Raw genomic sequence first — 16,553 nt, forward strand, 5'->3', positions numbered from 1 at the left:
CTAGCGCATACTCTCCTTATCTCTCAGTCTTCTGTGTCTTTCTTTTCCTCTTGTTCCTTAATTATGGACATACAAATTTCTCTACTTAACCCTAATCTCTTTACATACTGATTCCACAGTTATCTTCTACAACTTCAACTGTCATATCTACAGAAAACTCCCAAATGAAGAACACCAGCCTTAATCTTTCTCCTGAAATGAAGGCAGCTTAAATACACAAGTCTAAGACAAATTCATTAGGCTCATGTTGTCCCAAACCAACTTTTTTAAAACTCTCTATTTCTGTTCAAAGCAATACCATTCCTTTAGAATCAAGGCTTGGAACCTCAAAAATCAATTCTGACTCCTCCCTCACCCTCACATCCCATCAGGATGGCCCTGCTGATGCTTTCCCCTAATAAAAAAAAAAAAAAAAAAAAAAAAAAAAACTACCAGTTAACTTAAAAAGGACTGAAATATAATCTGATAGACTAGATTTCATTCCTAAACATATTTACCTGTATCAAACTCCAAAACTTTTATAATCCATCATTTTGTTATCTGTACAATAGATAATATTATAGCTGCTCTACCTACTTTACAATAATCAAATACATGGTAACACACTGAAAATCCTAAACCATTACATAAATATCAGTATTCCAATTTTTCTATCAATTTCCATTGTCACTCTAGTTGTCATTCATTCAGTTATTCATTTCTTTAAAGATTTATTTATTTATTTGAAAGAGAGACAGTATATGCACACATGCTCATGAGTAGGAGAAGGGGCAGAGGGAGAGAATCTCAAGCAGATTCCCTGCTGAGCACAGAGCCAGAGGTGGGGCTGATCTCACAACCTAATCATGACCTGAGCCAAAAACAAGAGCTGGACACTTAACCAACTGAGCCACCCAGGCTTCCCTCATTCTTTTTTTTTTTTTTTCCCTTTAATTACTCTTTTAATAAATACTTAACTGAGGACCAACTATAAGCCAGGCACTAAACTCAGCATTTGAGACATAACAAAAGGACAGACACAGTGCCTATCCCCACAAAATTTACAGCCTAAACTGCAAGTCAGAAAATAGGTGCACAGAGATGTGGGAGGGTTCTCTGGGAAGGCTTCCCAGAAAAGGCATATTAAAGCATAAAACAACACATAAAACAAATAGGAGTTAGTATAATAAGGGAGCGGGAGAGAGTGGTGGTGGGAAACAAGGTGAGAAATTCCAGGGAAAGGAAACCACATACATAAATCCCTCAAACAAGAATGAGCATCCTAACTATGTCATTCTCTTCCCACATTTACACATTTGTTTCACTGCTTTTTCTCACTTCAAAATCTTTCCCCATTCTCCCATCTGTGCCTATTCAAATCATGAACATCCTTCAAAGCCCGGATCAATAATATATGCCCAGCTTCAAGAATAGTACTGGACTCATACCAGGCATGAAATAAACATTTTCTAAACAAATGGATGATGAAATCTTCATTCTTCCCAAATCACAAATCTGCTTCATATTACAAGTATGTATGTGCCTGTCCTATCTCCCCTTGAAGTAAAGGACACATTCCCACAGCACCTAATGCATAATAAGCACTGGAAAAATATTTGGAGGATGAATAACTCTAATAATCTAAGACAAGGCAGAGCTGCTAAGGATACTTTCATCTTCTACTTCTGACTTTACAATGATTTGGCAGAACAAAAAGCCTAGGAAATTCAATATATTATTTATACATGAATTATATTAATATTGAACACTAGGTCTTCCATAAAATATCTCCCATAATGGAATTTATTTTTGCATTTGATTTCTTGGATGGCTAAATTTTAATGTTTAAATTTAGACTGACCTTCTGGGAGAAAAAAAAAAAACTTCTAAATTCAAATACTGGTAAAGATGTTTATTACTTTAGGATATTTTTATACTATAAGAATAAGAAGTCTTTTTAATTAACAAACTGGACAGCCTAAAAATATTATTTGGTACCTCACTTTCCTGAAACTAAGACGGATTAGGAAATGTAAATTATATTTTAATTTCATTTAATGTTCATGATATCATTTTTGGAATCATGCCTCAAGCCACGCTGCAGAATTTGTTACGCAATTTATCATCTGTTATTTAAAAAATCCTAAATTAAATCTGGGTCATTCCATTTTCAGATCAAAGAAGGCCAAGAGCAAAAGTAAAAAAGAGGCTTTCAAAGAAAAGGCAAAGTGTTCAATAAGAAAAAAAAAAAAAATTCTAGTTACTGCAGAGTAGTACCTGTAGGAAAAGCAGCCCAAGGAATGGCAGGAGACGTAGTTTGCGTTTCACCATTTCCACCATCAAAAATCTCTGCAGCCTAGGGGGAAAAAGAAAGGCAAATTTATTTTCAAAGATCTAAAAAATAGAAATGCTATTTAAGCAACCAAGCCTTCCAGTACCACAGGCTTATTCTCTGCTATATACCACACATTTTCAAATTCCCTCCAAATACTTAATTGTTTCTCAGTCTTCATAGTTACCACCCTAACCACTACTCCCCACCCCCAGTAGGCATGCTCTGTTATTTTTAAGTAAAAATCTCCCTTCCTTACTAAAATATATCTCCTGCCAATGAAAATTTTCTTTTATATATCCTCGATCACATTTTCACTTGAAAAGTTTATATGTCAGTACTCTAAGTACATCTTTTTCATTAATTAGCATACGACCTAATGGAAATCAATCTAAAGAAATAGGGTTCATCTATATTCTTCAATAATCTACCACTCAGACTTCCTAGCATTCAACATTTAGAAAATTCCTAAAACTGATGTTTTAAATTAACAAGCCTTCCTATTAAACAGCTTTTAAAAGTAAGGGACAGTCAATTACTGCATGTTGAGTTTCTGGGTAAGTTTTCTCTCTCAATTGTTCAGATCACAGCAAAGTTATTATTGAGAAAAAGAACCAGAATTTCAATTTGGTTCAGCATTGAGTTGTCAGCCAAGCAGAAGTCAACTGAGGCAATCTGTCACAGAAGCTAAGTGACATAGAATATAGTAACTATTATCTATAAACTATAAAAAATGAACATGGTTTACATAACCAAGGATGGAAATCTTCTGTATTTCTACAACCAGATAGAAAAAGAAACAACCCTAATAACTAATTAAATTGGAATAATTGGTTAACATTGTAATGTAATACTGAAAGGAACAGGTCTATTGACTGTAACATTGAAGTATAATTTTACTCTGAGGAAAACTACCTACTCTATTTTTTTCCGATATAATAAATCAAGCATGGTTTAAGTAAAGAAAACTGTACTAAGTTTAAACCTTCAAATAACTGACAACTTGTAAACAAGGAACAAAGATGATATCTAAAACATCTATTATCCTCAAAATTTAAAAAATTTTAACAAAATTTTAAGTGTTAACTTCAGTAACAGAAGATTTAATCACCCAACAAAACCTAAACATTTTTAAAAATGCAAAAGAAAAACATACAAATCTGCCAAACATAAACCAGTGTCAGAAAAAATGCACAAAATAGGTATGTCCATATTGACAGACAATAAGAACCGACAAGAAATGATGCTGTTCTTAAAAAACTCACACCATTTTTTCATAATAATCAGAATACTGAGTATATACCTAATACCTTGTTTCTCCTATTAATGTCATTAATTAAAGTCCTGGTTTTTAATAAACAATCTCTTTTTATTTATTTATTTATTTTTAAACCAAATTCCAAATTAGGTGAAACTCTTACTAAAAAGGAAAAAAAAGTCACAGAGCTCACTTGGTAGTTCCAGGACTTGAGCTCAGGCATCCTGACTCCTAATCCAGAGATTTTCCTGCAAGACTACACTGGCTCCATAAAAATAACTGGGTTACAAAATATTTCAATAAAATGAACACACACTGAAAAGGATTAAGGAAAAGACAGTGCTTCTTCAGCTAACAATTTCCACTTACAAAGCATCCAACTTAAACGTGAGAGAATAACCTAACAACACAAACATACTAATTAGCCCTATAAGCCACCAAAATGCTATGTAGTTAATACACTAAATCAACTCATTACAGGTGTAAACATGAAAACATGTGACAGATCTGCAATACTCATCCTTCATCTCACAAGTATTTCCTAACAGACATGTATCTCAGCAAAATCATCAGCTGACAATTTTTAAAACTTCTTTAATGCTTCTACTAGCAGCACTTAATTAACTCAACTTAAGCCATTCCATGGGCATGACCATACATTCAATAATAATTAACTTTATCTCTCAAAAGGGATATATCTTCATTTTCCTTGATTTCATTTTTTATTCCAGTGTTACATTAAAAATGACCAAGAAATGATCATGAGTGCCAATGATAAGTAGTATATTTTCAAACTAATATACAGCATTATAACCCCAAAAAGTTAAAGCAATTACATAAGCAAAATAAGGTAATTGCACATACCTCAAAACCACCAAAATCATCATCATCCATTCTTCAAGTGCACCTGAAAAATATCAGAAGACATTGAAACAAGCCCACACACAGAGTCATTTATGTCAAAACATTTTTCTGACTTAAATGTATATATATTTTGACTTGTAAATTAAAACTATTTCATTTGAGATTTTTTAAAAATCTACTTTTTGTAACTATATGGGTATGCATTTTTTAATGCAAAAAGACTGGAGGTTTTCTGGCAAAATTAGCCATTCAGGCAAAATTAGCAATTTCTGTGACTTTTTCAGCAACCATGTATTTTGCCATTTTGTGTTGAGACGCCAGGAGTGGAAAAATATTCTTTTACATTTTAATTTGCTTTTCCCAAATTGGCGCTAGGGCTCAATTCAATAATGCTTCCTGCTTTTTGCATCTATTCCTCAGTTGTCTGGCAACATCAGCACAAACTCCAGCTAAGAACAGGACTGTGGTGAATTTTTGGAAATCTGTCCCCCACCACAAAGGTTCTTCCCTCGGTTTCATGGCCGAGGTTGATTTAGATTTTCAAAATTGATCAGCATTTTTGAGCTGTGGCCACAACTTCTGGAGCATTTTGATATGTATATTTTTAGCTGAAACTGCTTTGCACTTTTGGAAAAATGTGGAGCAAGTTACTAGGCTGATCAAGATAAATCAAGTCATGTATTCATGGGAGAACAGGGAAGAGAAAAACACAAGTGAATATCCTGAATTCCTCTTTTTAAGATAAACTAGGTAAGAGAGAGACAAGCAGTAAGATAATACATGCTTTACTTTGTATCATTAAAATGGAAGGAGAAAACCATGAGTACCAGGACTTTAAAAAGAAGAAAAAAAGCTTTTATCTAACAAATGATTAAAAAAAAAAAGAAGAAGAAGAAGAAAGAAAGGAAGAAACCTGGAAAAGCAGAACAAGTAATAGATGGTATACAATAAATGAAAATTAAATTCACAATAAATTGTGAATCAGTAGCCACAAGTAAATACTCTGGTCAATAATAACTGGTTTTCATTTTTATCTTTCAAAAGTGAATGTATCCAAATTATTAATTATAGTTTCTTTGACTCACTAATACAAGATGGACTTGGTTACAGAAAAACAACCTTCTCCAAATTCTAAGAAAAAAAACAGCTAAACAAATTAAACCATGTTAAGCAATAATTCTAAAAGCATTTTCTAAGGCACTTTGCCTTGAGTGATGAAGCAGTAGTCATCTATAGCGAGGTCTTACCTTGTCAATGAAATTAATATTAATGCCTTGAAAAATAAAACTCAAAAATAGTCAAAGAAAAATAAACAGTGAAACACAATCTCAAGGATTTTTTGTTTCAATAGACAAAGAAAATTTATTTTCACAAAAATTCCAGTCGGTAATGACACTAAAAGGAATATATGGAGGCAGAAGAACATTATAAAAAGGAAGGACATTAAATTAACCCATATGAAACACCACTATTGTCACCATTACCTATGATTTAATAGTTTGGAGAAAAAATTTTAAAAGATGTATTTCTCAAAAGAATCAAAGCTAAGCAAGTCATCCACATACAACACTTAAAATATATAAACCAGACTCTCAGAAACTTTTGATGGTGGTTAGTTTGAAATGGAATTCACATTAATTCTGTTGCAAGCAAATAGAAATCTGTATGTGATTATATTTTTCATGAAGAAATTATAAAGTAAGAGTGATATAGATGCTGAGAACGAACCAACTCAAACTATAAACACTAAGTTTGTGTTTTCCACATGTATTCCATGAATCTCAGGAGACAATTAAAAAATATTTTTAGCATCTACAACACTGTATCCAAAGAATACAGTTTCAAGAGAATACAGTTTCAAGAGAATTTCTAGAGTAATGCTTCTAGGTGTTTCTGTAAATCACATCCCAATAAATTATTTGTAAGGTGCCAGAAATCTTGAAAACAAAAATAAACAGCCATGTTTAACAATCACCTCAGCTTGTTTGCCTATGGTAAGGAACCAAATACCATCACTTTCCTAAGTACTGATTTAACTCTACAAAAGCATACATCAATAGTCACTGATGTTTTCCATATCCCAGCAACCTTTACATATTAAAATGATGATGACAGCTTTCCTCTACTTTATTTTCAAAGAAATACTAACAGATTTTAAAAGATAGATGTGTCTTGAATTTCTTAAAATATAATAATTAGAGAAATATTTATTATTTTAACACATTAACATTTTCCAAATATTTTAGTTTCAAATCCTGCAAGTTTCTGGTTTCTTATGAACATTACAAAGAACAGGAGAAAGTAAAATTAGCAGCATTGATTTGTACAAATCAACTTCACTAAATACAAAAATTAAGAATTAGTTTTTAAAAGGAAATACTACAAGTGGGGATTTCAAGTGGGGACTCCTTTATAGAGTTAACTAACTCCAGCACATTTAAAACATTATTTTATCTAAAATGCATTTATAATTTTTTAGAATATTTGTAGCACTTAACATATACCCCATTCAACTACAAATATAATACAGAAACACCAAATATATCTGTCATGTAACTTATAGAGTCACGAGCCTGGCTAAAAAATTGGAAGATCATGTAGTTCATTCTTTGTGCCATGGCGGGGGGGAGGGAGGGGGATTAGGTTATCTACACTGAAAGATCTCACAATATCTAGTTTAACAATTCTCAGACTTCTTTATATGTGAATTTGATCTCTTCTGTTGCACCACTGTATTAATTCTCTTTTATTAGTCCCAGTATTTAATACATTGCTGATATTTTATAAGAAAAACATATACACAACACTTATTGTAACAAATTTTTATTAGGCAATTCTATAGAAGAAAACACTCAAGATCCTCAAGGAGTTATGGTCTGGGGAGGCAGAGGTGGAAGAGTATAAGAAAATCATGCAAATGTTAAGAATATGAGCTATAAAGTAGCCTTAAGAAAGAAGAAAAAATGTCCAGGTGGGAGGAAAGATTTTTAGATGGTGATATATCTAGTGGGCACATCATGAAGCGCTTCAGGTGGGAGATATCTGAGCTCTATTATAACAGACCTAACAGAGAATTTTAAATTGCACATTAAAAACATGAATTTATTAAAGTCTTTTCCACAAAGTCTTTTTCGAAAAGATAGCAAAGATTTGTTTTGATTGTTTGCTTCTGCATAAACACAGGGTCAGAGAGAATATGAAATAAGAAAACTGAAGAAAAGTTTAAAAGCAAATATAAGGAAGATGGATTGAAAACTGTCAATGAGGAAAATAAGAATCAATCACATTTACATCAAAGCATCTACAAAAGGCTTAGGAATGCATGGCAATGAAAAGTGGATAAAGGTGAGAATCAAAATAAGAGTGGCAGATGTATCCCAAAATCCTCTTCCAGAATCTACACAACAGAACAACTTATAGTTCTTTATCATAGAAGAAGACTGAAGGTTTATTCCCTAGACAGGATAAAGCCAAGGGTCCAGATTAGAAGACACTGAGACTGCTGAACTAAAAGTTCTCTTAAATATTGAGACCCATTCTCCCAATCCTCTTTGATCACTTGTCAACAGAACTGCCAGCAGGTATGCGTAAGTTTTTAGTCCTGATCTTAGAAGATTCTTCTCTGGGGCAGTTGGGTGGCTCAGTCAGTTAAGCAACCTGCTCTTGAGTTCATGATCTCAGGGTCATGGGATGGAGCCCTGTGTCAGGCTCCACACTCAGCAGGGAGTCTGCTTCCAGATTCTCTCTCTTCCTCTGCCCCTCCCCACACTTGCTCTCTCTTTGTCTCTAAAATAAATAAATATTTTTTAAAAATAAGAATAAGATTCTTCTCTGGTGAATCTAATCAACCCATGAAAAAGGACCTCAAGAGAGACTCCTCAAAAAAAACAAATCAAAACAAACAAACAAAAATACAGTTCACTCAGATAATATTACTTTGACTAATCCTATCTACATACAGAGAATTTCCAATTTGTTCCTGAATTCAATAAGAGGATGACTAGTATAAAGGCTAAAAGAAAAGACTATCAGGTCAGGTTGCCTTGATTCAAATTCTAGTTCTGTCACTTAACTGTGTTACACTGGGCAGATTACTTCAACACTGTGTACCTCAGTTTCCTCATCTGTCACACAGTGATACTAATACTACTACTAATAATAATAATGGTAACTAGCTCCTAAAGTCCTTATGAAGATTAAATAAGTTAAAATAGATGAAGCACTTACAACAGTGTCTGGTACATTCTAAGTATTATATAAATGTTCATACTTCATTAGTAGTACCCCACTCTTACATATGACCACATGGCCAAGGCCAAGGCCAACAGAAGATATGAAGAATGTATTTAATATAAAAAACAAGAAACCAAGCTGGAAGGAAGGAAGGAAGGAAGGGAGAAAGAGGTGGAAGGAAGGGAGAAAGAGGTAGAAGAAATAGAAACTACACAAGAAAATTCTCAAAAAAATTAAAAACTATAACTAGTACTTTTAGGGAGTTAACAATAGAAGATAGTACATCCATGAAATAAGAACAGGAAACTCTAATTTGGGGGTGGGTGGGGAATGAGACAGGGGTGTGTACCAAGATTAAGGGATTAAAACTAAAAATGATTTCAGAAGTGAAAAAATTGCAGGTAGATAATAAAGCTGAGGAGTATAAAGAAAACGAACATCAGAGTAAATACCTAAGAAAATTAAAAGATCCTGTACAGAATATGCAATATCTAATATTAGGAATTCTAGAAAAACAAAACAGAAAACAAAAGGGAAGAAATCATCGACAAAATAATTCAAGAAAATTTTCTAAACCTAAAAGTATGATTTTCAAATTTAATCCTGGAAAAGAGAAGAATAAACCCACACTGAAGCACAGTAGAGACAAAAAGAAGATCCCACAAGCCCTTGAAGAGATAAAATCGTTTTCATACAAAGGACAAAGGACATAGTGACATTCGACTTCACAGCAGCATTACTGGAAGGCGAAAAACAATGGAAAAATGTTTGTAAAATGTTGAGGAAAATGATTAACACAAAGAATTCTAAAATGAATCAAACCAACAAATAACTAATTTGTGGGAAGACTAAAATCATATTCATACTGCAAAGCCTCAAAAAAAATTATTTGCCATTCTTTCTTAAAAAGCTATGGAGGGGTGCCTGGGTAGCACAGTCAATTAAGCACCCAACTCTTGGTTTCAGCTCAGGTTATGATCTCAGGATCATGAGATCAAGTCCCCTGTGGCGCTCTCCACTCAGCACAGAGTCTGCTTATGTTTCTCTCTCCCTCTCCCTCAACTCCTCCCCCAACATGCATGCACACAATCTCTTTTTCTCAAATAAGTGAATCTTTAAAACAAACAAACAAAAACAAAACAAAACAAAAAGCTATGCAGTGAACCAAGGGAATAAGACAAAACACAAGGAAGAAATGGGATTAGAAAATAAGTACCCTAACTCAAGTGAAAAGCAAAGGGAATTCTCCCAGAATAATGGTCAAGTGAGTTCCCAAGCTATTTATATAGCAAGAATCAGAAAGTTCCTGGAAAAGTATTCGAGCAAATCAAATTAATAGACTGTCTCCTGTGTTTTACCATACAGGAGAGTAATGTTAAACAACTGGGTGGAAATTCAGAGTTGAATTAGTGATTAAAACATCAACTAAATGAAAACAGAGAGAAAATGGTATGTGAGACAGGAAAAGTAGACATTTTTACAGTACTGTATTTTTTATCTGTGAGTACAATTTACATAACAATAATAACAAATACTGGCACCAAAATTATAATAAAACCATATTGGGAAGTTAAAAGAAATAAGATGAAATATGTGGTCTGGGTGGTTGAAGGGGTGGTAAAAGAGAGCTAAAGCTTCATCTTCCATATTGGAAAGTTGATGGGTATGAAACCGAAAAATCAAGCAGCAGCGTTTCATAACAGGTAATTTACAACTTTAAACTGTGAGCATATATAATTAATTCTTTAAAGGCAGTATTAAAAAAATCATGGCACAATGAACCAACCATCTATTCTTCCTATCAAAATACTTGGGGGGAAAAAAAAAACCTCAAGGAAATAAAGTTGTTTTTTTTTTTAAACAAAACTAACTATAAACAGAAGCTTAAATATTTTAAATTAATATTTAGCCAGTGAAAAAATTAAATTTTTTCATGTTAGTCTTCTTTATGACATTTATTAACATTTATTACAAGTTTATACAAAATGTAAAAGTGTGTCTCAAACACCTAAAGTTCCTAAAAATGGAACTAAATGAAAAAAAATCTAAGAAAAAAGAAATTTAGGTAACTGACTTCAAAAAGTACAATTTCCAGAGATCATCCAGATTATTCTATCAGCCCAAAGTGTCTTAACATTGTCCACTTAGCACTTAATTCAATCTCTATTCCATGTGAAAAATTACTGGCTAACCAGCATCCTCATAATCCTAGTATTTTTCCATTTGATCCTGTTTCATGCCATGTTTCCTAGAAGCAAAAGACAAGAGATTTTTTTTTCCTGACTGTCCTAGGCAAACATAAATTGGTTAAAAGGAACCAGAACAAAGGAAGTACATACACAGAGAGAGAGAGAGACAGAAAGAGAGACAACACCCTTTAGTCAAAGTTAAAAATGAAGAGTCACCAAGACTCAACTAATTTGAAGAGTCTAATCATATAAGATCAGAATTTCCAGCTTATCTAGTCAAGGAAATTATTTCTTTTACCTAATTTCATATAAGCTCTTCCAAGATAGTGCAGGGACTCTTCCTTTTACCTACTTTGAACTCTCTGGCACCTTCGCCAGAGGAGCACATAGTAGGGTCTCAAAGAATACTTTTGTATCAGTGCCTTTGGAATAAATCACTAAATGAAAGCAAAGGAGTTGCTAATAGTTCCCACATGACTTCCCTTCCCTTTTATTTCTCTAAGAAAAACATGTTGGAACTTGAGTAGTAGAGGATCGAGTTGCTAGCACTAAAACAGAGCTTCCCATATTAAGGCATGAGCTTGAAGGCCTACATCTTAAAAAATCTTCTATTGCTACACTCCTCTGTCTTAAGTATCCAACTATTATTAGCGTTAACAATAATTTTGAAACATCCCCTATGAAGCTGAATCACAAAATTATTGCTACACTATCAATACTAGTGCCAATAGTAAAATGTCACAAGTTAAAAAAATAACTGAGGTATATATTCACTTCCTGAAAAATATTCTATTCATAAATGATCAGATGGAAAGACATCCCAACCACTAGTAATTCTAGTAACTAAATATTGTCTTTTATATAATTTTCATCTGTACTATCAATTAAGTTTTTGTTTTTGCCAGCCGTCATTCAGAAAATTTATACATCCTAGCTGATAACAAGAAACAAAATTGCACAGCACTTTTACATTACATTCTCCAAACCCTTACCTGTTTCCCAGCCTCTTTGGTTACTTCTACCTCCTCCAACTCCTCATAGCAATCCTTCCTCCAACTGATGGATGGATGTCTGATCCTGTCTCATTATCCTGTCCTTCAAAGACTGCACTTAGTCATGATCTTGATACTCTGCCCAAACTTTGCAAAATTAACCACCTCACTATATTCAGTTATATATTTATAAGCAAATAATAAATACTGTTATATGGACAACCTACTGTCAACCCAAAATTTTCAGTATATCAATTATACTCTTCCTACCCAACAAAATCTTGACCCTCAATGTTAGGAGTTAGGTATATCACCTCATCTCATATTTAAAAGAGGACAAGGCCACCTCTGGATAGAAACAAGATTTAAGAAATACTACAATCTGGGACGCCTGGGTGGCTCAGTTGGTTGAGCAGCTGCCTTCGGCTTGGGTCATAATCCCAGCGTCCTGGGATCGAGTCCCATGTCGGGCTCCTTGCTCGGCAGGGAGCCTGCTTCTCCCTCTGCCTCTGCCTGCCTCTCTGTCTGCCTGTGCTCTCTCCCTCTCTCTCTGATAAATAAATAAATAAATAAATGAATGAATGAATAAATGAAATACTACAATCTCAGGGAGCTGGGTGGCTCAGTGGGTTAAGTCTCTGCCTTCGGCTCAGGTAATGATCTCAGTGTCCTGAGATCAAGCCCTGCATCAAACTCTCTGCTCAGCGGGGAGCCTGCTTCCCCATCTCTCTCTGCCTGCCTCTCTGCTACTTGTGATCTCCGTCAAGTAAATTTAAAAAATCTTTAAAAAAAAGAAAGAAAGAAAGAAATACTACAGTCTCTTTCTCTTTCTTCTTTACTTCCCTCCAAGAGAAAAATGGTAGTGAGAGCAGGACATCCATAGGTTCTCTGTTGGGTGAGATTAATGTATGAAAGTCAACATGCATACACAATATCAGCTCACTGAGTTCCTCACTGGGAACTGTGTGCAAAGACATATTATCCCTCTAGTGCAACTCCCATGAGAGAAGCTCATCAGAGAAAAACTTCATTTTCTTAGCATGAAGACATGTTTTTTAGCCTGCAACTGGATGAATAAACTTAATTCAGAAGAGAACTTGTAGAAGACCTCATTGCCGCCTCAATCCAAACCACATTTACACTAAACTTTTAACAATAAAAGCACTTTTCTGATTCCTATTACTTGGTTCCATTTCTCAATCGATTCAGATCTGGAGTGGTACAAGGCAAATGACAATGTCTCCCAGAAACAATCAATAATATCCAATTACCTGTCTTCTGCCAGGAATTTAAGAGAATTCGCTATAAAATTCGTGTTTCCCATCTTCATTAGGATTCACAGTGCTACCTATCACGCCTATTTTTTCTCTCATTAAGCCACTTTCTCTAATTCTCTAGCAACTATTTCAAAGATTTTCAATGCTCCTCAAACAACCAACCTTCCCATTCCTTCCTGTAACCAAAGAACATAACCAAGCCTCCTGCTAAAACAGAAGGCAATTTAAGAAAGTCCCTTAATGTCTTTCTACCAAAACTGTAGTTACCAGCATCTGTACCAAACTATTCCAGTTTATTCTGCTCACAGAAAGAGGAATCCCTCTACATTCTTAAAGCTAATTTCTTCATCTGTGTTCTCAGACTTGGTTCTCTCAATTGTGTTTTCTCTTAAATATTTAACTTCCTCCTCTTATTTGACTCCTCCCAAAACACTGAAACATGCTCCAGGTCCAACATCTTTGGAAATGAAACAAAACAAAAACAAAAGCAAAACCCCTCTCAACTACAAATTCTTCTCCAACCACAGCCCCCTCCTTTTCACAGCTCAGCTTCATAAATGCTCTTTCTTACAGCCCATGCCTGTAACCAATTATCTCCTTTTCACTAAATGCAAAAAGACACTTTCAATTCCTTGTCTTATTTGAACACTAACAGCATTTGACCAGTCTTTCCTTCTCAAAACACTCTACCCCCATTACAAGACAACCATACTTCTTTTCCCTCTTTCTTCCAATTTCTCTGGCTGCTTCTTCTCAATCTCCCTTGCAGGTCTTTCTACCTATCCTTTAAATGAGGTGCTCCTAATTAAACACTCCAACCTACACCTTCTTGTTATCTCAATTCAAACCCACTCCCTGGACTAGCTCATTCACTCCGTTGGACTCAATCACAAATACAAGCTAAGAAATCTCTAGTTAAGATCCACCTCCTGAACTCCAGACCCACATAAACAACAGACAATTGATTAGTCTTTTTTCCAGTCTAAAAAGCACCTCAGGGGCGCCTGGGTGGCTCAGTGGGTTAAGCCTCTGCTTTCGGCTCAGGTCATGATCCCAGGGTCCTGGGATCGAGCCCCGCATCGGGCTCTCTGCTCAGCAGGGAGCCTGCTTCCCTCTCTCTCTGCCTGCCTCTCTGTCTACTTGTGATCTCTGTCTGTCAAATAAATTAAAAAAAAAAATTTAAAAAGCACCTCAAATTCAATACAAGCAAAACTGACCTCAAGATCTCCCCCTCACCCCGAGAATACCTTCACTTAGTGACTGCTACAACCATCTACAAAACAGCTGCCCAAGACAAAATCCTGGAGTCATCTTTGGCTCCTTTTCTCTCTCACTATATACAACCAGTCAATCACCAAATCCTAAGTCCTAAGTACCTCTAGAATTCATCCATTCCCATTCCCAGTATCTTCACTCTAGATAAAGCCACCATAGTGTTTCATCTGATTTATACCATCACCTTCAAAAGAGTTCTGTTTCCAGTTTGCTCCTTTTCTACTCCACTCTCCAGTCTGCTACCCAAACTGTCCTTTTAAATACTCACCTAGTTAAAATCTTTCAGTAACTCCCCATCACTTTAGAGATGAAGTCAAAATTCTTAGAATGAATTAATGAACCTCTATAATCTCATTTCTGCTACCATGCTCAACTCTAACACATCCATATCCTGCAATCATGTAAGAATGTGTATTTTAACCATGGGACTTGGGTCAAATCACCACATCTCTCTCAACTTCAGTGTCCTCACATGTAAAATGAACACAATGATTAGATAACTTCCAAGATACTGCATTGTAAAATCCTCTAAAAATACTATTTTATGACTAAAACCAAATTCCTTTCTTCTTCATAAAGAACTTTCTACTTTCTATTCTGAGTCTGTCATTTTTCAATAATTATTATCATGTTTTAATTCCTCTAAAATGCAGAAATTAGATGTCACCTTATATTCTTTGCTTTCCACCATGGCCAAGTAAATCCTATTTTATTCTCCCCAATATTTATTTCCTTTCTCTTCTGGTGATCATCTTTCTGATTCAGGTATTTATTGCTATTTCTTAAAAATTACCAGAACTTACTTATCATCCTTCTCCCCAATCCATTTATCACACTGGATAACTTTTTCTAAAACAAGTGCATTTTAAGCTCTAGGACTATCATCATGAAAGTCTCAACTTCAAAGCTTTCAAACTGAGAATGAAAAATCCATGGTCAACGAGACATGAACTTTGGAGCCTCATATGTAAGCAAAGTAAGCATAAAGACAAAGTTGAGAACTACACTTGCGTTGATCATTAAAAGCAAAAATAAGTCCTATAAAACACCTACAATTACATCAAAATATTAAGGCAGAAAAGGGCATACTATACAACAAAAATACAGGAAAAAAGTTATACAACAACATAGTAAAAACAGTGTTGCCATTATCAGGTGCAGAAGATCACAAATTTAATATTCTCTCCAATAAGACAGTGTTTCATTTCTTTCATGGTTTTATATGTTTTCATTTATGTTTCTTCTGTTTACAGTGAAATCTCATTTATCTGGATAAATATGTCTAATAATCACACCTACCTAGAATATGTTATTCTGATACAATAACCACAAAACCATTTTGGGTAGACAAGAGTGAAATTGTAAACTTAGTGTCTCAGTGCTCAAATACATTATCCACAAATAGCTTTGCTCACTTTTGTATTAGACCTAATTAGAGGTCACCAGTGCCTCCCTGACCATATCTATAACTCCCCCTGACTTACTCTGTTCTAGCTACATGGCCTCCCTGTCATACCCCTGTTTCAAGAAATCTGGCTGTTATTATTATTATTATTATTATTATTTTGTTTCTAATAAAATCAGCTTATGGAAACCCACCACCAAGCATAAAACTAAAGATCTTAACAATAAATTACATGCAAACCCTCCCTAGGGCACAATCCTCCATTCATTTTTCATCATTCCCTTGCTTTCAAAAATAGTTTCATTTTATCTTTATCTACTAATGAAAAGCACACTACTTCTAATCTGGCTATTTTTAAAGGGTGTCCCGTGACATATAAATTAGGGAGACCTAAGTTTTTTGCATATTATGTCATTAACATTATTTCAGCTATCATTCCTTTTTTTACTATATAATATACCACAGTTTATTCAGTCACTTTCCTGTCAGTAGATATTTGAGTGTCTATTTTGTTATTGAGAGCAGAGCTGCTATGAACATTTTCCAACACATTTACTTTTGTATATATACAGTATTTCTCTTGGGTATATGCCTACAAGTAAAATCCCTGGGTTATAAAGTTTGTCTATATTTAGCTTTGCGGGATAATGAAAAACTATTTTCCAAATGGTTGCAGAAATTGTATTTGTTGAAGCAGTATATAAGAATACTGTGAATCTGCATCCTTTCCAACACTTGGTTTTAAATGG

General features: G+C 34.4%; 1 protein-coding gene across 1 annotated transcript in view; it reads right to left on the reverse strand.

The window, feature by feature from the left end:
• Window positions 1-16,553, reverse strand: part of CCDC91 (coiled-coil domain containing 91) — a 347,220-nt gene that overhangs the window by 278,024 nt on the left and 52,643 nt on the right. Inside the window, exons 2-3 of the mRNA XM_044226465.1 lie at window positions 4,434-4,476; window positions 2,257-2,335 (exon numbers count right to left, since the gene is read on the reverse strand). Coding sequence (XP_044082400.1) covers window positions 2,257-2,335; window positions 4,434-4,463 — 109 coding nt within the window. The 5' untranslated portion in view covers window positions 4,464-4,476. The remainder of the gene's footprint in view (window positions 1-2,256; window positions 2,336-4,433; window positions 4,477-16,553) is intronic.

The sequence above is a fragment of the Neovison vison genome, chromosome 12, assembly GCF_020171115.1.
Source record: "Neovison vison isolate M4711 chromosome 12, ASM_NN_V1, whole genome shotgun sequence".
Classification (NCBI taxonomy): domain Eukaryota; kingdom Metazoa; phylum Chordata; class Mammalia; order Carnivora; family Mustelidae; genus Neogale; species Neogale vison.